This window comes from Austrofundulus limnaeus, unplaced genomic scaffold, assembly GCF_001266775.1.
Source record: "Austrofundulus limnaeus strain Quisiro unplaced genomic scaffold, Austrofundulus_limnaeus-1.0 Scaffold39, whole genome shotgun sequence".
NCBI lineage: Eukaryota > Metazoa > Chordata > Actinopteri > Cyprinodontiformes > Rivulidae > Austrofundulus > Austrofundulus limnaeus.
In genome coordinates this window covers 201,206-223,484 of record NW_013952441.1, presented here as the reverse complement: position 1 = coordinate 223,484, position 22,279 = coordinate 201,206, and the positions used below count along the sequence as shown (strand labels likewise).

The 22,279-nt window shown below is 38.5% G+C and overlaps 1 protein-coding gene across 1 annotated transcript in view; it reads left to right on the top strand.

Annotated features, from left to right (window-relative positions):
• pald1a (phosphatase domain containing paladin 1a) overlaps positions 1-17,345 on the top strand; it is a gene marked incomplete in the record, with an annotated part of 42,272 nt that extends 24,927 nt beyond the window's left edge. Inside the window, 2 exon segments of the mRNA XM_014006975.1 lie at positions 4,461-4,616; positions 15,612-17,345. Of these exon segments, the coding sequence (XP_013862429.1) occupies positions 4,461-4,616; positions 15,612-15,761 (306 nt within the window).
• Positions 17,346-22,279: the final 4,934 nt, after the last annotated feature.

Genomic DNA, 22,279 nt, shown 5'->3' with positions numbered 1-22,279 from the left:
CTCTAGTAATATATTCACTGAGAAAAATGCTGACGTTTTCAATACTTATTTTAACCCGCTGTATGTTAAAACTATCTCCTACTGAAGTTGTATTTACCATAAACTTCCACCAGTGCTACGTGTATTAAAGTTTGTTTTACAGTAACATAATCTATTTATATCCTAAAATGTAGTTTGTGTAACTTAGCCTTCTTGTCTGAACACGCCAATTAGCCCCATTGCTCCACAATCTCCCAACTTGCTTGTGCCTTTTTTTCAGCTCCAGTAAATTAGAGAATACCTAATAATGTCTTGACAATATGAAGCATCTGGAAACAGTTGGAGCTTTTTGAGTCATTTCATATTGTTCTAAAACAAAAGTCAGTGTAATGCATCTTAATAAGGATGATTCATTTCTGCCATCTATTGTTTGTGTAAATGACTCTCCTTAACTTTGAGTGTAATTGCAGCAGCTTCATTATTAGGTATGAGATCAGTATTGATCTAAGGTATGATGAATCACASATAAGTAGTTAATTATGAAGAATGGCTTTGACCTAGATTTTACTTCTTCAATTCTGGACTGAAGGACTGAAGGACTTTCGTGCTGATTGTGGAAATATAGAAGTTGTTTGACCTTTGCACCAACAACTGTAGCTGTGTTCACACTGATGATCCCCAAAGCTGCATTTTGTCAGTTTATTATTTAATAATCAGGATTGAATGGTTTCTATCATTGAGAAATATGTTCTCCTTGTATCTTGATTCAGTGAAGTAAACAAAAAAACTCCTCAAACGTGACTTTTTAGCTTAGATGAGTCACATTAGTCCAGACTGAGCAAAAATCAGATAYCTTGCTGCATTAAATTAGATGCACCTCATGAAGTTACTTGAAAATCAACATATACTTGACCATGAGATGTTTACTCATTGACACAAGAAACCATGTGTAGGCCGCCTGTCCACTTTAGATGTACTAGAGTTTGGTTTGGGATTTGGTGGGAGGTGTTCTCATAGGATCTGATGAATAGCTGTTTGTGCAAACCTGCGTGGGAAGGGCTAACACGGGTTGGCCTTTTTACCTCGACATTCACATCAGCTGGTAATTGACACCATATGTCAAAGAGACAAACCTCTCCATAATACGCACCTCTCACTTCAGTACTCAACTACATGAAGCGGCAGTAAATTAGACCTGCAGCAATTTGTTCAATCTGGGTTAATGAATATATTAAATGAATTTACATCTGCAAATAAAACTACATTTTTAAGAATGTTTTGATGACAGGATTTGTTGGTGCTTTGTGACGCTTTTTATAGAATTTGTCATCTTACAGTTGTTTTCACATCAGTCAATGTTCAGTGTGTTATTTCAGCTGAGTGAATCAGACACTTATCTTAGGTAAGGCTGACTATACATGCCCATTTGGTTGAATGGGTACAAATTAGAGTGGGTGATGATAAGGACTCAAGACACCCTGCAAAACTGCAGCTGCAGCTCTATAGAGCCTGATGGTTCAGAGGTCCTGGTATTGCTTAAAGGCTGTACAGTGGTCTGAGAGACAGACGGTAATTTGACATACCCTAGGATGGTATTTTTGCTTCTGTAGTTTGGGAAGTTCCAGTTCAGACTTGTATGGTAACAAGTTCCAAGACAAAAAGGCAGGTATCATGCTATTTCTGTGAAATATTCATGCCTTAATTTCAGGTTTTATCCCTAAGAGTTACAGAGTGTGAACCTAAATTTAAGTACTACGATTTATCAAAAGCATCTTCACTGTGATCTACTATTGAGTGTTGGACTTGTGGGAACAAGACAAATTCAGACTATTGTTTTATGAAGAACCATTTTTTAAATAAAACATTATGAACATGGTCATAAGTTCAGTGTATTTGATGTAGAATGTGTTTATATTTTAGGCAAACTTGCAGGCTGTGACATATCAGGGGTATGTTGCAAATTTTTTGTGAACATGCCTGTTTACAGCTGCAAACYGACATTGAAAAGACTGAACTTTTTGGAAATTGCAGCAAGGCTCCTAACTAGAAAATTAAAAAAAGATGCATGTGACTCTTGTTTATATTGTTTTCTGGTTACTTTTAGAATGCATCTCTTAGCCATTACTCAGAGGCTTGCTTGGCCAATGCATATTTCTGAACCCTGAACATTGGTTTGTGTTTGTCCTTGCTACCCTTTCATTCTGGACTGTGGAGAGTTTAAGACATTATAACACCTCAGCTATTCTTCAAACTGCTGGCTTATTTTTTTATTATAATAATTATTATTTTTTGCTTTGAAGAAAAGGTGCAATGAGTTATCACCTTTTCCCTTTTTTACCTCAGTAACTTAGTCCTTAAACCTTGCCAGAAAATGGGGAAGGTACTGATCTGTTTAGCTTTGAGTTTGAAAAAAGAAAAATAGTAAGGTAGTGTCCATATAGTGGCAGAATGTTGGATTCTTTGAGAACCTTGCGAATGTAAACATCTTTTCTGACACAGTTTTCTCGAAGGAATTTGTTGAAAGTGCACATGAGACCACTCGACCTCACATATGGCTCGCTCCAAGTAGGCAGACAGATGGCAGCCCCAGATTTAGAGCTCAGCGGATTGTGGAGGTGTGAATTATGTAATCTCTGCAAACGGATCTCTTTCATGTGTGTTAAAATGTGTGTGTGAGGGTTCAGTGTCTTATGCCCTGGCTTTGAAACGGTGGGTTTTTCAAGGTAAAAGTGAAATGCTGAAAGAAAGCCTCTTGGGGTGCAGGGTGCAAAGGGTGATCAGGTTCACCAACGTTCACCTGCCCTTTCACTGTCATGCTAAAGCTAAGAATTTTTAACCTCAGTGTGTATCTATTGTGGCTTTCTGTATTTTCCCCTAAAAGGTGATTAAAAAACCAACTTGTTTGCAACCATTGTTTCTGTTCAATTTTGTAACAGATGCTTGGAGAGTTGGGATCTAGCTTGGGCAATTTGGGAATGGACAGGAAACCCCTTTTATCCTCTCTTTCTGACTGCTGTGTCATTTAACTGGAATGCAGAGGTTTCAACGTAGTCTTTGGACCCACCGACAAAAAAAAGGCATAAATTTTTTGCTACTCCCCAAATATCTACTATAATTGTTAATAAAAAACTTTGAGGATGTGGTCAAAAGACCTGCTTCAGTTCATTGAGCTGTACTACAGTTAAGGTACACATTTATTTGCCATTGCACAGCTGGGTAGTAAATTTTATAGCTTTGCGTGCACAAAGGCTCCAAGCAATCTGAGTAAAAATAGAGGCCAAGAAAAAGGAAAACAATGTGTCACTGAATAATCACAGAAATGAAAGCCTGTCTGTGTTCACCTTAGGGCTTCACAAAACCTGTAATCGAAAAGCAACCCAGTTGCTAACCTTGCTTTGTGAAATTGGCACGTAGTAGTTCTGTGGGGTCTTTTCACTGTATTTAGGTATGATCTTTATTGGTGTGATCAACAAGTGCTAGTGTTTTTAGAAGATGATATTTTTTTTTGAAAATTTAATATACAAACTAATAAGTTTGGCAATGTTTAAATGATTTGAGTAACTTTTGTGTCTATTTACATGTTCATGTTTAATTCAGTGTTGATTTTCAAAGACTCATCCTCTCTTTTACAGGCATTGGATTAGTCATGCAAAAGTGTTATTACCTTGTCTCTTAAGTAACAATCAAAGGAATTATTGGACCATCTTGTATTTTGGATAATTGCACTGTTCTTGCACTGCTGAACATAAGATTATGCAGTGAAAATTATAATTAGTTATTTTCCCAAGAATAGCCATTCAATTACAATTTTAGAAAAAGAGTGGTGTTTAAAGGTCTTAGAATACACAAATGTGAACAGTTTTTGTGACGGGTGGTTTGTTCTGCAGGTGCTAATGTATGTTTGATGACTGCTTTGCTTGACACCAGWTGAACGTTTTCCAAATGTCAAAACTCATATTTGGCAATGAGTTTTGTTGGCAGATGAAAGGGCAGAAAAGATGAAAGAATATRATGACTGAGTGGGGTCTGCCTGTGCAGCGAGCATATCAGTCATATAAAACCCAGCTTGTAGTCAGATAACTGAGATCACACACAATGGTTGAATTACAAGGAATAAAAAAGTGTATTTTGACTTTGAAGAAGTTATGATTATACAGAATAGGTGAAGCACGGGTAACTGGGTTTTTACGGGTTGTAATGCAGTTTGTTCTACTTTTAACATTTACTTTGCAAGATTTTAAAATTTTACACATTCTATGTACTTAACTCAAATGCTAAAATTTTTAATAACTAAAGAGTATGATAATAAACAGACAAAATAAGAGACTTTCAACATTCTTCCCAAAAGACAGATGAAATGTTAATTTTGCATGACATTCTGCAAACAGAGTACATGTAGAGTTACAGTGGCGCATCTGTACAAAGTATTTGGAAAGTCACTTTTGGTACACTGATATAAAATTGCCTATGTTTGTTCTTAGGCTAAACACGAAAAGAACGAAAAGGAATGTCAGCAGCTGATGCTGAAGAGCTGGCGGTACCTGGAGCGCTACATGTACCTCATCCTCTTCAACACATACCTGCATTTGGAGAAGAAGGACTCCTGGCAGCGCTGCTTCTCTGTGTGGATGGAACAGGTACCTTTTATTTAATTCATCTTTTTTTATTACCTTTATGCACCTGAAGGTAGTATCTCACCAGGCGGCAACAACACTAAAGCTTGATTCATATTGCATGGAAATACACAAATTTTCAGTTGTAGCAAATAAAAATTCTGCAAAAGCAGATTCCATTGTTTTGTAATCAGAGTTTTCATTATTATTATTTGTAGTAGTAAAAATCAGCAGTATTATATCTTATTTCTGGGGTGCCATGGAATGTTTAAAAAAGAAAAAATCTTTGTGAACTGGATTAAACTCAAAGGAAATTGACAGAACCCTAAAATAGACTGGAACAATTGCTGTATAAACATTTGTCATAGAAATATGTGGAGTCATCCCGGGTGTATAATTCCTGTTATGAATAGCAAATAAATGCGGTGCATCAGGGTGGCTCTAATTGCCCAGTTATGCCATAAGAAAATACCGGGGGGGCTCAGAAAAGAAAAGAACCTTTGGCTACGTTCACACTGCAGGCAAATCCGACCCAAATCCGATTTTTTTGACCCATCTGACTCATATCCGATTTTTTTATGACAGTCTGAACGCGACAAATCCGATTTTTTCAAATCCGACCCAGGCCGTTTCAGTATGTGGTTTTAAATCGGATATATATCTGATGTTTTCAAAGTGACTGCAGTGTGAACGCTCATGTCACATTCCATCTGACTTTTTCATCAGGAGGAGGGGGTGAAGGATCGATAAGACACTAACCTCAAGTCTCGCTGTTTAAATCTGTAGCTCCGTGTGTTTACAGCTCCAAAACACAAGTCCAGTTGCTTCATCTTTTTACTTTTCATTTTCCACGTAGATAGTTTGATAATAACATGTCCAGCCTGGGTCGCGGAGAGTATCGATCCTAAAGTTCGATACTTGGCCGATACTTTTTCCAGCTCGTAGTTTCGTTAAAAAAAAAAGCTTCACTGGAGCATCCCGGTCAGAGGCAGCTTCAGATATAAACACTGACTAAACAAGATGTCAGATTATTATTTAATCGGCTCTGATTAAACAACAACTTCTGATTCGATGCGCAAAATGTAGCATCCATGCTAGCTCTGTAAACAAACAAGCCGGCTGATGAGACGTCACGTCTCTTACTGCGCACGCGTGTCACATCAGTGCTGTGTAGCGTTCACACAGGGGTCTGATGCAGGTCACATTTAAAATGTAATGTGAACGTTCACACAAAAAGATCGGATTTTTTCAAAAAATCGGAACTGAGCATTAAGACCTGCAGTGTGAACGTAGCCTTTGACTTTAAATCTGGAAACAGAAAAAACATCAATTCACTCTAACGTGTCAAAAATAATCACTTTTGTTTTTGCGTGTTTTTCTACTTTTCTACTAATTTCGGGGGGAAAGCAATTTTGTGAACAAAAGCTCCAGTAATTTTCTGAGCTGAGCTGATCACAGTATGTGAATAATGGTCCTTAGGATGACTTCACAGAAAATGTCTCATTTAAATCAGGTGTTAATAGAAAGGGCCATTACTTTATTTGTTCACTAGAATAAAGAGATATTTTAAATTAATGCTGGGCATATTTTTGTAATTAAATGTTATTTCATCTGATTTCACAATTTTCAATGTTTAAAAACTGTTTAACTCCATTAAAAAATAAAAAAATGCAAGCCAAACATTTATTCAGCATTTTTTTTTATTTACAAAAGCAGTTTCTGATCATTCTTAACCTTGAGCTTCATTCTTTAATAAACACCCACTTCAGTTGCATGTAACAACGCAGTTCAGTTCAGCTTTGTTTATATTTTGTTTATTATTTAACTCTGGCATTGAAAGAGGCTCCTTAAAGCACTTTCAAAAGTAGCTGTCGATGGGGTGCATTTTTAGTTACCACAATTTCTAAACCCTTTTCAGCCCTTTTAGTAACACAGTTATCATTTTCTGGCAATTGTCCTGCATGTCCTAAAGCACTGAGAGCCGGATTTATGCAAGAAGAATGAAGTTCCCAGGATTAGATTAAGTTAAGTTATCATTTGGCTGCATAGTGTCTTTCAAAACTCACTAAAGTACTTGGGAAAGGAAAGCATCAAACAAAGTAAGGTAAAAGGAACATTAATGAGGGTCGAAATAGGTCTTCTAGTGGAACCTGAGCAGAGTTTTATTGTGCACTGCTGTACACCACTTGTGACAAAATTATTACATGTAACTTGTTTTTGTCACTGAGGTTGCATGTTGCTGATGATATGAGGTGTTTTCAGATCAATGTGAGCATGATTTCTAATCAGCACATGCTTACAATTGAACCAGTCAGATCCCTTTATTTCATTCATTGGTTCCCATTGTGGTAAAAAAAAAATAATGAGGGTTACTTTAAATCACTAAAAGGTTATATAAAGGTGTCTCTAAAAGCGGTTTGTGGAAAGCCAAGGTCCCTGCTGTGCAAAAACATAGAAGAAGGGATTTAAATTGTTAGAACTGTGAATAAGGTTTTTCTGCTCTGAAAAAAAATGCATATCACACTTTCATCATCTATTTCACATGGTGATATAAATGTGGAAACATGCAACGATTAGCTGAGTCACTAAAGAATGAAACTCCTGGGAATAAATTACTCACATTGCCACTGAAGCTGTGGTCTCTGTATGCMATTTGACACATTATTTAAATTAAATTCTTATGATGGCTGAACACTTGACAAGATAATTGTCTTGACAGAAACCTGGTTTGACCTGAAAAATCAGATCGCTAAGTTTGAGGACTTTTATTAAAGGGGCAATATCATGTAAAATCAACTTTTTTGAGTTTTATATCATTGAGCGGAACTGCGTAGGAAGGCAAGGGCCAGGCTAGGCCCATCCCTCAAATTGGAGAAAATGAGGACACATTGGCGAGCTACAATTGGAGGAACTTTTAAATTTGAGCAGCCTTTGGTGAGGTGCAATGACATAATTGGACTTTAAATCAAGTCTTCAAAGGATGCAGCCATGAATTTTGACACAACCTGTGGTCATTTAAGATAACTGGATGTTGATTCCAGATGTGGGATAAAGATATCCCACAWCTGGTGTCAGGCTGGCACTCCTGGCATGGCATGTGGTTTGTCAGTCGAATGTGGGCCAGGTCTGGCAATGATGGCACTGTTTTTAAAAGGGGCAATATCATGCAAAATCAACTTTTTTGAGTTTTATATCATGTTATAATGTTATACTCTCATAAAAAACATGCCCAAAGCCTTGCTTTGACTCATTCATGCATGTTTGAGAAATCCTGCAGCGTTTTTAGGCAGCCATGCTGAGGAGCAAAACGACAGGCGGGGATTAGAAACGCCTTTTGGTACGAGAAATGCCCCTGGGACGTGTCTTTAAGCTGAACTTCCTCATGGCAGAGCGCACCCCGTCCCCGCTCCCCACACACCCCGCCCATGAATCCTGCAGGCTCTCGGGTGAAAGTGAAAGTGAAACTTAACTGTCAGCTGAGCTCTCAACATTAGCTCTCACTCAGTGAAGCTCTTTTCAGATTAAAAATACCTTTGAGGAAATGTACAGATGCCAAGTAAACGAGTAAACTGCATCATGGCAGCAGAAAACTGCTGCTGGATGGTCCGGTTCAATAGTCTGTGCTTTTCCTTTAATTTTGGTGTACTCCATTACTGTTGTAGTACAAATAAAACAAAATAAGATGTGCATGTTTTATATTATGATCCCGCTCACATTGAGCTGGCTTTCTGCTCAATGCAAACATTACCAGGGCCAGGGTAGAATGAGGTCGGGCCGACTGGAGCAGGGGCAGGCGGGGCCGAGCCTTACAATTCATAAACGCCTTTTCTGAAATAAAAAGTCTGTACGTTGAGTTTCTGTGTGTGAAAAGCTGTTTTATTACAAAAATTTGCACTGTCCCAGCAAAATGTTATCTGTTCTTTTTTTAAATGGCAGGAATTTTTATCATTCAATAAATATAAACAAGAAAATAGTAGAATATTTACAAAAATGTCAGCTATGGAAACACAGTAAGTGCAGTTTTTAATCAAACTAATTTCTGCTTTAATGTCTGTTGTACAAGCTGTACCCATGGGTTAAATAGGTAAGGGCTTTACAAATCCAGCTTGTCTTTTTAAGACTTTTTAAGTACCATAATTTGTCTGTATGTGTTTGTTCTGCCACTCGGTCTCAAAGTAAACGCATGTTTGACTAAAAGCAGTAATTTATCAGTTCCAGGTACATGCTCTATTTCAGCTAATGACTGAGTGAGTCAGGGTCATGGGTCTTGTTGTTCCTGTGTTCTTTTTCACGCAGTAGATTTCTGTCAACAGTTCTTTGTGCCTTGATTAACCCGGATCAACAGCAAACAACACTGAAGTCAGTTAACACAAAATATTATATTATATTTAGGGCTGTGAAATTAATTGAGTTAACTCTGATTAATTTTAGTGCTGAATGGGCATAGATTAAAAATTTTAATCGTGATTAAAATTTACCATCACTTTACTATGGCTGAATATGTAGGTTTGTGTATTGCAATGTACTCAGTGCATGCCAGGTCATGTTTGTAAATGAGAAAACCTGGATAAATAAAGGTTAAATAAATAAAAAATAAATAAAAAACTCCATGTGTAACACATTATGTACAGTTTTTTCCTTTTTGTCTTCTTATGGCTTATTTTATTTTATTCATTTATGTTTTGCTGACAACTGTGACCTTAGTATCTATCTTTCATTCCTCATGTAGTACTCATTTGGAATGAAAATCCTTGAATTCTTGATTTAACCATTATTCTGCACATATTTCACTGACTCAAATATGTTTGGAGCATTGTTTAGGTCCTGTTTTATATTCATAAAATCATGTCTAAGCACCAAATTTTTGTTTCTAAATAAAAACATTAATTAATAACTCAAGTAATTTATTTTACCAATATGCAATAAAGTTTTAGATTAATCGTGATTAATTCACAGCTACCTTGAAATTAATAGATTAAAAAATTTAATAATTTAACAGCCCTAATTATATTATATTATGTTATATTATAGAGTCAACTTGGAAGGGTGGCCCATGACTGGATGTTTTTTCTACTTCTAGATATTAACATTACTTTTTTGGGTTTTCATGAAAAAATACAGTACAAATCAGTATTGGAATATAATTATTTGATTGATTGCAAAATGTGGTTCTAATGTTTTCTGGACATCCATGAAAATAATTATAAATTATTTATAATTCTGATTTAAGATTTTTTGTTTTCCTTTCCCAGTTGCTAAGGTACCTGTGGCTAAATCACCAACTGTAGAGCACAAAAGATGTTTCTTTATAAAATCATTAAAATAAATTGTTTGGCTTTCTGTTGCACTACTCATAACTAAGGAAGATATTTGTTTGACCCAGTCAAGCGCCAAACAGAAGATGGTTTCTTGGTAACCATTGACTCAGGCTTTACAGTCAAGATTAGATTGTATCTTAAAGAGATTATTTGTTCTTRAGATATTTTCAACCCAGGCATTGAATGTGAAGCTGCCAGAAGTTATAAAAGTAGTTTGTGTAGTTATTTCTTGTGTCATTGGTCAGAAGAACGTTTGACATGTCTGATTCTCACCATCTGCCTTGTGATGTATTTAGTGGCCCAGTTGCAGCACAGTCTGGCAGCAGCCCAGTCATTCGGACCCAGCCAACCCCAGGGCACAATCACTAGCCTATCATCAGTGACCGTGGCAGAATCTGTAATGACAAACCCCGTCGCCAGAGGTGACAGTCGAGGGTCATTGCCACGGTTACACAACCTGTCGTGTCTACGCAGCGCAGTCTGTCCTGCATCCTATATCGGCTGAGCTTCATGCATGTGGTCTAATTAGATTTCTGTGGTCACTAAAAGCAGGAGTGCTGCGTTTCCAGGCATGCTGGGAAGCAAACATTGCCAGCTGGTATGACGTCTCTGATGTGTTAGTCCTTTTTTCTTTCCACAAAGAAAAATACTGTATATCTTTATGGGCCAGAAATTTTGAGAAAATGGTCATTGCTTACCAAAGCCTTTACTTTCCTATCTTCTAAATAAAGCATAAACCAAAAAAAAAAAAAAAACAACTTTTGAGCATTTGCTTTGCATTGATTGTTTTTAACTTTGCTTCTATGCCACAAGCTTTTAAAATAAAAAAGTGCACGTTTCTTAAAAATATTAACAGTATAACCACTCAGTTGCTATTGTTGTTGTCTTTTTATTTGTTTTTGTAGCAGTCATTTTTAGTGCTACGATTAAAAATAAATAAATCTCAGACGWTGGTTGTCCAAAGGGTTGGTACAGTACCATGGTGTGTTGATGGTCGTATGTTGCCTGAARTTGATTTCAAGAGATTTTGTTTTTCAGTACAATAAGACTGGAATATTTATGGTGTGTTGTGACCTGATAATACCTGACAGTGTCTCTCATATAAAAAACATCTGCATTGGCCAGAAAACTGCTATCGGTACATCCCTAATTTTGTTTCATTTGATGGGTTTGTTTCATGCTGGAGGAGAATTTTAAAAACTGTTTGATTCCCATACTTAGTAAGAATCCTATATAAGAAAGAATCACAATATATAGTACACAATACTGTATAATACATGCTACTGTATGTAGCATTTGATGTAATTAGTGCTGACTGATGTATTATGAACATATTCGGGGAAAGTTTTGCTTATAGTGTCATCAGGCCATAATGTCAGATCAGAGCAAAAAGATCAAAAGAGGTATTCGATTTGAATCCGTGTTTGCTAATCCAAAAATGTTAGATGCTGCACAATGGCAGGACTTGTGTACAGTGCATACCTCAGATGCCTGTAGGAGGGCTACTCTATCAGTCACTCCAGCTGTTTTGATGTGTGCCCCCCCCCCCCATACCAGTGTAGTATGTGCAGCCTTTGAGATATGACTGTGGGAAAAACCAGTGCATCCTCGCTACCCACCCCCCTCCATCCAGCACTGCTGCTTCAGCCACATAATGAGTTTTGGTATTAGTGATCATTTCAATGCAGCCTGAAAGACATGATTTTTTTTTCCAAAAGGCACCACCAGGCAGCGACTTCAAGGCCAGTTTGCAAAATGAGAGCATCAAGTGAAGCATGGTGCTGTGATTTACAGCAGATAAAACCATTTCTTGGGGATTTTTTTCTGTTTTATGTTGTGCAGTTATAAAGATTTGCTTTGATGTGTGTGTATATATATWTTCTCYCTTTGAGCTTTTATTTTCACCCTACCATCATTTAGCATGATGAAGTGAAAAGGACGGAACAAAGCATAAAAAAAGTGATTTGTTTGGACAAAAGCATTAGAGAAACTCCGAGAAGACCGGCTCCATGAAAAAGAGTGCACAGGACCAACCTCTGCCTTTACTATATTATCCACCATTTAAGACTAGAAAGAACAGTTTTGCACAAACCTCACTATAATGGGCAACACCACAAACCTCCTACACGAATGAAACTTCTTCCAGTTTTAAATATTGACACATCGTTATTACGAAAATGTTCACTGTAAACTGTTTTTCCACACGTCCCTTTTTATTTTGCCAGCAAAGCTGCGGAGCGGATGAGTCAGGTTGTCCTGGTTAATTGTGCAAATCCGGTGTCTCTCAATGGAGTCACATCTGCTAACAAATGGTTCAGCTGCACTAAGTCATTTGTTCCCATCAAAATGCTTGTAGAGCACGCAGGCTGTCRGCTTTCCAGGAACACGTCAGACACAGACATGGATGGAATGAAAAGAACTGGATTACTTGTAAACAGCTGCTATAAAACAGGATAAACAGAAGCCGTGGGATTCTTTTTATTCATGTAATTCAGGTTTAGAATCTGCCTAGATAGAAGTTTAACTTTATCCATCGTAAAAAATGACTGCTCTGTAATCCAGACCATACTTCACAATGTCTGTTTATTTCTGCACAAACTTGGCCAGATAACCTAYAATCATTGTTAGTGAAAGGAATATTATGATAGTATTATTTCTCTTCATTGTTCCCGTTTAGGTTTCTCAGCATTTACCATGACAACCCCTTTTTGAAGGTATCTCAAGCAGCACTTAAATGATTATCTTTCAACCATAATAATACAAACCAGAAGGAGATTTTCCATTTTTGTGTGGCATGAAAGTGAAATATGCCCTTATTTCTTTTTGTGTTTAGTATTTTCTTCTCATTGTCTTCCTTGTTTCTTGACTGCCTAGGAATAAAAAGAAATTCAATTGGCAATGTTTTACGACACATTCTCTCCTAAATGTCCCGTGGCTTCATTCAGTTTCTGCACTGATGCCAAACTAAGAGTATCACATGCAAGGGAGAACTTCCCACAGGAACTGACTTGTTCTTGTGTGCTTTTCTTTTTGTTTTTGTTTTTTTCATGGAAGTGATTGAATATTGAAGCTTCCCCTTTAGAATTAAATTGGCATGTTGCACCACTTATAATTGGCCATTCGATCTTTAAAAGTTATTTTTCGGGGGGAAGTCTGTGTTTGCTGGTTTTGCATTGACTTTGTGTCCATATGGTTCTGGTTGCTTGCAGTGTTTCCCGTGAATCGTTGATGTTTGACATCGATGGTAGATCGTAACTCAGCGTGACCTGCTGAATAAGACGAACAGCCAAGTCTCTTGAGGAAACTGCCTCTCCCTCCTCACAATTCAGATTCATTCATGAAATTTTCCGAGATAAACTGAGATTTTGTCTCTGTAATGTTGCCCCAGATTTGTTGTTTTTAATGGTCTGGACAACTTACATTAGTGAGGTGGTTGGTACTTCTGATTTATAACATTTTAATGGTTACAACAAAATCAAATAAAAGGCCTAAGCACTTTTTTTTATTTAAAAGTTACTTTTTATTTCACTCACTAGCCCTCATGTAAAAATAGGAATCTGCAAAGTAAAACATAACCTTTAAGCATAACAGGGATTTAATGTCTAAGATGCATCAACATTAAATGAACAGTATAACCTGGAAATCTAAACTTAGCCCAAAAAGTGAGGGAATTTGGGTTTGGTTGATTATTTCTTTGTTGTAACAATGCTTCTTGGCAATAAATCTTATACCGTCGGAAAGSCTGTTAATTGCCCTTTTAAATGGTGCCACATTTGTAAGGAACATGCATTTGTTGGATGAGCAGTACAGCTGAGTATGTGAGTTTCACACATAAAAACATTGCTAAATCTTCTCTGCCATTGCCAAACAGCTTATTTTGCATTTGCTGTTGCTGTAGACTTTTGTTTTGAGCTTTAGGCAGTGCCTATGTGCATGGACCCTGCTAGTATCTACTCCAAAAATCAGTATGCTACATTTGACTGATCTGGATAAGACCCATGCAATGGAGTGTTCTACAGATTTTCAGWCAGGGTTTGCAGGATGGTATGTCTCTGTCCAGACAATCTGGAACARGCACGGAGCCAATCTCCGGTCTCATCGCACAACCAAGAGGCCAGCCATTACTGCCCGTCACCGTCAGGCTCGTTTATGCTAGTGTCAACAACACATTCACTGGAACTGAACATGTGGAGGAACATTACGTTCAATGATGATTCCAGATTCTKCTTACAGCAGTGTGGAGAAGGTGARGAGAATGCCATGCTGCACCGATAGRGTAACATCTTTTGGTCGAGGCAGAGTGATGGTGTGGGGCAGCATCTCCCTTATTGAAAAAATGAGRTTTGTCATCATTGGAGGCCATCTCAATKCAGAGGTRTTGARATGAAATTCTGCAACCAGTGGCAATCCCATATGTCCAAAGTCTGGCACTGAACTCTGTCCTTCAAGATGACAACAATCTCCCCCACTGCGTGGTTTATCAAAGACTACCTCCAAAATTTGGCAGTGGAGAGGTTGAAATGGCCTGCTAGCAGACCAGACCTCAATCCCACTGAACACTTGTGGGATCATCTTGGGCGTGCTGTTCCTGCCATGATAACCAATGCCCCTTTTCCACTAGTGCCACTTAGTGTAGTGTCAGTATGGTTCAGTACGGTTCCAAGCCATTCCCATTAGGCCAGATTCATGGAACCAGCCCTTTTTTTAGTACCTACTTCTTTGTGGTTCCAAGCGGTCCCAGTTGACACCAAAATGTGACATCAGAACTCTGTTTGTCACTGATTGGCTATGGGGTGATGTCAACAACTCAAGGCACCGTTTTTTCAATTGTAGCAGCAACATTAGTCGTGTTTCTATCCAATTTTAATTCAAAATTTTTGTGAATTTTTAAGATTTCAGAACTTAGTCAGCAAATGTTTTTCCATGTCTCATTTTGGACATTAACTCTTTTTTGAAAAACCCAAAAACCACCTCCACCAACCGCCCAAAACACACCCACTGGAACCGGACTGGAACGTCAATGGAAAAGCACCCGAACTGACCCATTCCAACACTGACCGTACCGACATTACACTAAGTGGCACTAGTGGAAAAGGGGCACAATACAATCACGTTGACTGACTTGCAACCAATGCTGGTTGAACCTGGGGATGCCAGAAGCTCAAAACAAATGTCAGTAGTAACAGTAAAATAAGCTGTTTGGCAATGGCAGATAAAATCTGTACAGGCTTTCCAACAGTATAAGACTTATTGCCCAGAAGCTTTGTTACAACAAAGAAATAATCTACCAAACACAAATTCCCTTTCTTTTTGTGCCAAGTTTATTTACAAACTCCATCGTTGATAAATGATCAKCTCTTTCCACCGAGGTGCTCCACAGCTCACGTCTGTCTCTAAACATGTTTGGACGCTCRGCCAACTAAACACAAACTGTGCTAGTAAAGGCCTGCTGCAGACATAATGTGTTCAAGTGATCAAAAAATAAATCTAATTTTTTTTTGGTTACTTTTAGTATATTAGATATGTTCCATTGATCATTCTGCTTGTCACCCTTCAACCTACATAGAAACTGTTTGTCACCAAATGATCAATTGTGATATTTTTCTTTAACTTTGTGTCCTTTCCAAACCCACAGCAGTTACCTTTTCTTTTTTTTTTTTTTTGGCCATTTTAATAGCTGTTTTGTGTCTTTCTGTGGTAGGTGGCTGCCAGAGCTGGGGTTTATGACGTCCTCAACCAGCTGGGATTCTCAGAGTTCGAGGACCCGAGAGACACGCCGCTGGCCAGGCTGCGGTACCGCTGGCAGCAGCAGAACATTCAATCACTTCCTTTCCGAGGGGAGTTCATCTGAGAGGGAGGATCACTGTGAAAGTCCCAAATAAAAGCCGAGCTTTTCAGAAAAAGAGACATTTACAGTAACCTTGTTAAGCTTTGAATATTTTTTGTTGTATGCCTTTACACCATCTTTTTCGTCTGTTTTGTTTTGTTATTTTTACTTTGATGATGTTAGTTTCATTAATATTAAGTTTTGTTAAAATCTCGCTCTTTTATCAGAATGCTTTTTTTTAAATAGATCGATTAGTGTAATAATATTTCTTTTATTTTAAATAGTTTAATGTTTTTATTGTGATGGGCGTTGAAGGTCCTGTTGAAAAAAAGATGAGTTAAAAGTCGTGAAGGAAAGAATCAAATTGAAATATTAGCCATTCATTCGGGTTTCAGGTCACGGCAGCTTGTTGCRTCTCTGACCTTTTCCTCCAAATGCAGCTGTTTTATTGAGAAGCTGGAGGGTTTTGCGTTCCTGTGTACATATGAAATCTGTTCTTATTTAAAAAATTAATGCATCATTAATGCAGCTTTCTAATCCTTGTCAGAGTAAATGATGTAGGGAGATCAAGATTGTGACATTTTTTAAAGAACAGCAACACAGTGCTCCCCTTGTACCTGTTATGTTTTACATTTAATTAGAATAATCATGATGCAGGTACTATTTTTTTGTAACATTCATTATGAAGATACTGTATTTCTGTCTTTTTGTTTTGTGTTTTCAAACAAAGTGGTAATGGTTATCTTTACMTTTGTAGCTTTTGAATTTAATTTTCCTGAAATACCACCTCTTTTAAAAAAGGCTTATTTCCAGGTTTGTATTTTGTTAAAATCCACTAGTCAATCTTTGCAGAGTTCACAGAAGAGTTAGAATATATTTAAATAAGTAATTTCTCATGTTTGACCTAATGAAGTTCCTGTCTCCTCAAGGTCTCTAAACTTTTTTCTGATTGGCCAGCTTTCAGAAGCCTCCCCGCTGGCAGTCGGACTGCCTGATTGTGGGATCTGCTGCAGATAAAGTAGCCTCAAGCTGTTAGTCTCAAGCAGAGATGAGCAGCAAGCTGCAAAATCAGAGTTTTAAACAGAGAGTGATGTAAGAAAATGAGTGGAGTTTCATTTTTAAAGTCAGGTCACACAATCTTGACGTCACCAGTATGCCAACAGGAATTAAAATTGTGATTTATGATTGGAAACAGCAAATATTTGGTGTGTAACTTGGGACTTAGAAACACTTGGTACCAGTTGACTGGATTCTCATGTTGGTGACATCATTGGAAAGAAATAACAGTTGGATGATTCATTGCTTAGGAGAAAAAAAATAGTTTTGTTTTGTCACCCTGTTAGAGCAACAAAGATACAGTTGTTACACTGAAGACATGATGGTTATTGTTAACCACACAGAGCAACTTTAACTACATTTTCCAACGCCCAAGCACTTTTTATCATTTAGGACATTATGTTTTTCTTTTAAGTAGCAAAGATGCCATAAAACCTGCTTTAAAACCAGAGAAATAGGACAAAAATTGTTTTTWTCCCTTTTTTATTTTGTTGTGCATCAAATAACTTATTAAGACTGATAGAGTAAAGAGATTATGTCAACTGAAAGTAAGTTGAAAATGTATTTTTATGTGGTTCTATTACATTTATGCATATGTGACGTTTAACACGAGAACATTTCAAATTTTTAATAACACCCTAATTCCGTAGCTTCTCTTTTTTGTCTTTTTTAAAAAGCTCTTTATAATGACAATGTGTTACATTTTAATTCACTTTTAAGTGCCATTTATTTTGTTATTTGGAGGCTAAAATAAATAAGATTTAAAGATTTGCTTGTCTGCTTTTTACAAGACAAAAAAATGAAAAATGAACCACATCCCTTTTTGTCGAGAATTCTGCGTTTGCACACAAATCTCCACTGTGCGAGGTTTTCGTTATTGAAGTTTCCGAATCTCCTCAGCTTTCCTTATTTTTCCCCTCGTTTCCCCTCCTTATCTCGGCATCATCCTCTTTGCACCAGATGCACACCGCTGAGATAGCTCTCGTATGTCCRTGCGGCCTCTTTGTCTTGTGTCGGTGCCAGCCTCGGAGAGTCGAGCGGGTCCGAAGCACGCGGGCAGCATACATTTACACAAAACAGATGATTCATTGTTGGGTTGAAATCTTAACATATTCCATACACAGTAATAAAGAGCTTAGTCAGATCAAAAGACTAATCTGAAAAACCTTTTGATGTGGACAGGTAAGGTCTTAATTAAAAAAAGGGGGGGGGGGGGAGAAAAACATGGTCACTCAAGAACAGAGGGCCGCAGGAGGATTAAAAGCTGCCGGCTGGCACATCAGTGAAGCTCACTTGGCTTGGCTGGCCTGCTTTGAAAGACTGATATCTCAGATCACTTCCCGTCTTGTAAGTGCACAGAAGGCTTATCTCTGAGTACGGAAGTTGTGAGGATTTTTAGCGCACGGCAGCCTGTTCTGGCTTGCGAGTGTAATAAGGTCATCCAAATTCAAAATTGTGCCATATTTCTTTTTTGCATCATCTGACTAGATGAGGCCTTTGACCCTACGGATGATGGGGTGATTAAAGGAAATTCACTGGAAAGTCTTGCATCTGCTCGTAAATGTTGCTTTGCCAGCATAGACAAATCGATTAAAACAACATTTGGATACGGAGACGGGGCTATTCAGTTGCAGCGTGCGGCCAGCTTGACTCCAGGTCAAGATAAGCTCAGGACATGAGGACCATGCTTGGATGATATAGCCCCCGCTTTCGCCTTTGAAATCCCTTCCAAACTCATTGAGGTACTCCCCAAAGTGAAACTCAAGCTAGTGCTTCTGAAGGATCCAGAGATTACSACGGGACAAAGAGCGGCATTGAGAGGAGAGCGGCGAGAGAGGATGTAATGAACTTCTTGTGGAAGGCTTCCCGCCGCAGATGAGAGAGGCGGTCAGGATGGGAGACGCAGTGCTGGTGTGAGGGTGCGCGGGTGCATCGCCGTCCTCTTTGATTGTTCTTGTGTTGCACGAAGGCAACGGGCAAACACCTTCGGAGACTCAAGTACGCTGTCAAGTTTTCTAAGGGACTTGATTGGTAATAATGAGACAGTGAAGCGATGCGCTTAAATCTGCACATCTGTACGCCTTAAGCAATAATGCTGAATCTCTGATAGGCCATTTATCACACACCCCACTGAGCAGGGTAATGAAAAGTCTCAGCCAGCAGGATAAAAAGTAATGACTGAATTGACAAATAGCTTTTRGAAACTCATTTCGGGTCCTCAATCWAGACCAGACTCAATTTGATTTGTTTATCTTGCAGTCTGGACAGAATTCTAACCTCACAACAAAAGCAGCTCAACAGAAGAGCTACTGAAGACTTTGAGGGAAGCTGAGTGTCTGCAGCCAGCCATTGCCTGTGACATCAAATATTTGTAATAAACATGAATGCATTTTTGGAAAGATAACATTGATAACATATTGTTGAGCTGAACTGTTGAGATATTTGCATGTAAATAACAGGAAATGATGTCAATAGAGCAGTGCTACAACAGCCAACAACACAGACTGTAGAGAAGAATCTGATGGTTCTTTATTATTTTTGAATCAATGTCAGAGAGAGTAAAGTGGAGTCAGAGTTCAAATGTTTCAATAAAAAACACCAGAGAGTTTCTTAAAGGCACAGTGTGTAGGATTTTGTCAATTCTTTTAGCCGAAATTGGGATACTCACTAATGACAATAATTAAAAACACGTCTAATCGTTGCAGAYAAAGACCTTGTTTTATTATTTTTGCCTTATAAAAAGCTGTTTATATCTCCATGGTCGCGGGTCACCAGTACAGGCAGCCGCCATCTTGTCTACGAAGGCTCATGAAGGACAAACTGTGGTGGCGGCATCAAAAACGGTTTTAGTTGTAATACTATAAATGTTACGTTTGTTGTCTGTCATTGTAGCTGGGATAATTTGACTTATTAAAGCTCATAATCTTACCACTTGAAACATCACTAGCCCTGAAGCTGCTGGTAGACATCGCGGTTGGAATTATCAAAGCTTTTTGACACCTGAGTGACACCGTAGCAACTCCTTTGCGTTTGGAAGCGGGGGTGGGGGGAGGACCAGGGAGGATGATTCAACCACTCAACCACTAGATGTCGCTGGAAACAACAAATCCTACACACTGTGCCTTTAAAGAGTTCCCCTTTGATGTCACTTCCTGTTTCATTTTGAATGAGCCAAGTTCAAAATAAACTATGCCAGATATGTAACAAAATGAGCAAAATTGTGTGTGTTATGCAAAGTTTCTGTATTTTGTTGGACATTTTGTAGCATGCCACACGCACTTTAAAAGAGACGTGCTTTTACATTTACAATAAACCATCCAGTCGGGGTCTATATAAAGTGTAACCGCAATACTTTGGTCTGAATTACACCTTCTTGTAACTCCACAAGCCCCTGTTTCACTCCTTTTCTTAAGTGTGTCTCAGATCAACTCATTTTGAGGCTGTCTCTTTAAATCCACACGAGGCGCTTCACTCCACGCCCCCCTCCAGCTTATAGAACGGTCCATGCTAGTTGATAGAGGGGGTTTATGACTACATAGCTGCGCAGAAATGTTTTATTTACAAATGAATTAAAAGACAACAGATGACCTGTTCCATTATCTGACTCATGCAATATGGTTAAATGAATCTCTTAAAGGGTTTTAGTCAGACAGCTTTTCAAGAAAAGATTTCACGAAGAAACCAACAACTCATGGTGTCATATTGATGGGCATCTAATTAGACTGATGTGCTTCTTTTAAATTTACCAAAAGCATAAAAAAATGTGTGTTTCATCACTTCATTGGAAGTTTTTCTGGATCAGATCAAACTCTCAGCAGGAAAAGAATTAGTTTATCATGATTTTTTTGGATTTAATTATAGTCAAATTGCAGTAATTGCACATTAAAAAAAAAGACTGTAGCAAATCAAGCCTCCTTCAGCATGACAAGATAAACTTAACCCCTGATTTTGACCCTTTTCAGGCCAGGATCCCTCCATCCACTTGGCTGCAGACTCTCCTCTTCCCTCAAACTGCCGGGGCCGACTAACAGCTGCTTTGCATCTTCTGCTAAGTCACATATTTTCTCAGCACGCTGGCATGACTAGACAACATTACAGCACACAGTCAGGCATGCACCATTTCACAGTCTGTACTGTAACTTCTCCTTATGGCTGGAGAACACAGTGTGTAATGTTTAAAAAAGTGGGGTGGGGGCTTGACTTCGCAGCCACGTGCATAAACTCGGACCTTGAAATCGAGCTCTGCGAAGTGTCTGATCGAAAGCAGGTATAAATTAGTGAAATTATTCATGTGTGCTTTGCTGCAAAACTTGAGACAAAAAGCACGCTAACGTTTCACTTGTGTAGTAAAGGACAGAGTGTTCCTGTTGTAGCAAAGTGTTCGTGTGTGTGTACTTAACCACAGACTCTGAGAGCAGCGATTTGTTTCTAGGGGGAACAAACAAGGCTTCCAATTGAATACTATGCTACATTGTGGAATGTCTTCCTGGCTTTTGGAGACTTATGAAAAAAAAAAAAGATCCAAACAGTATGGATGGAAAAACAGCATAAAACTTCTCACAGGCAGTTAATGGTTTCCATCTCTTAATACTGTGGTTAGTTTCCACTGCTTATTAATGCACAGCTCTGGCTCACTGGCCAATCCTCTCTCAGCTGCCCCCAGGCGATGACTGCGCACAACCCACACCTGCTCTGCATTGGCCATCCAGGAAGCTTTGAGCTAATTAGCCACACATTGAGAGCATAACAGRCAGAGCGCTCTTATCTGGGGGCCCAGACACACTCGAGGAACTGGGGATGGGAGAAGAATGTCCTGTCTAGACACCTTGTTTATGAAAAAAAAGAAAAAAAAGGAAAAGCCACCTAAAAGTCACGACTTATTTCATCCCACCACCACACACTCCCTCCTCTTTTCAGAGGGATTCYAGGGTTGTTGGTTCAGTCTCAGTGTGGTCATGTCTGACTCAAGTCTGGACTCCAGCAGGGCGAGCAGAAAGCTAAAGAAATCCCAGTTGCCCAAGAGATTTGCTRTGGAGTTTTCACACATCCTAAACCTCTGTCAAAGTCCCTGGAATTCTGCAAATATGCTCACAGTGACATCTGCAGGAATTAGGCCAGATTATAGAAAAGAAAAAAATCATTGGGTGATACCAGAATAAATGGAATCAAACATTTCCTGTGGACAGCACAAAATTATCTTAAAAAACACTTCGTTTCTTACTTCAATAATTTTGCCTGTTGCAGAAAGTGAAGGATTATACACACACATGTTTGTTTCTTGACCCCGTGGGGACCTTCCATTGACTTCCATTCATGTTTTTTAGACTTTATATCCTAACCCTGACCATATACTCTAAAATTAACCTCACAGAAACTTACCTGACCCTAAAACTAACCAAAACCTTGGTCCTAACCTGTAACATGCATTTGGACCCGTGGGGACCTGAGAATGGTCCCCACGATTCACTTCGGTCCCCACCTGGCTG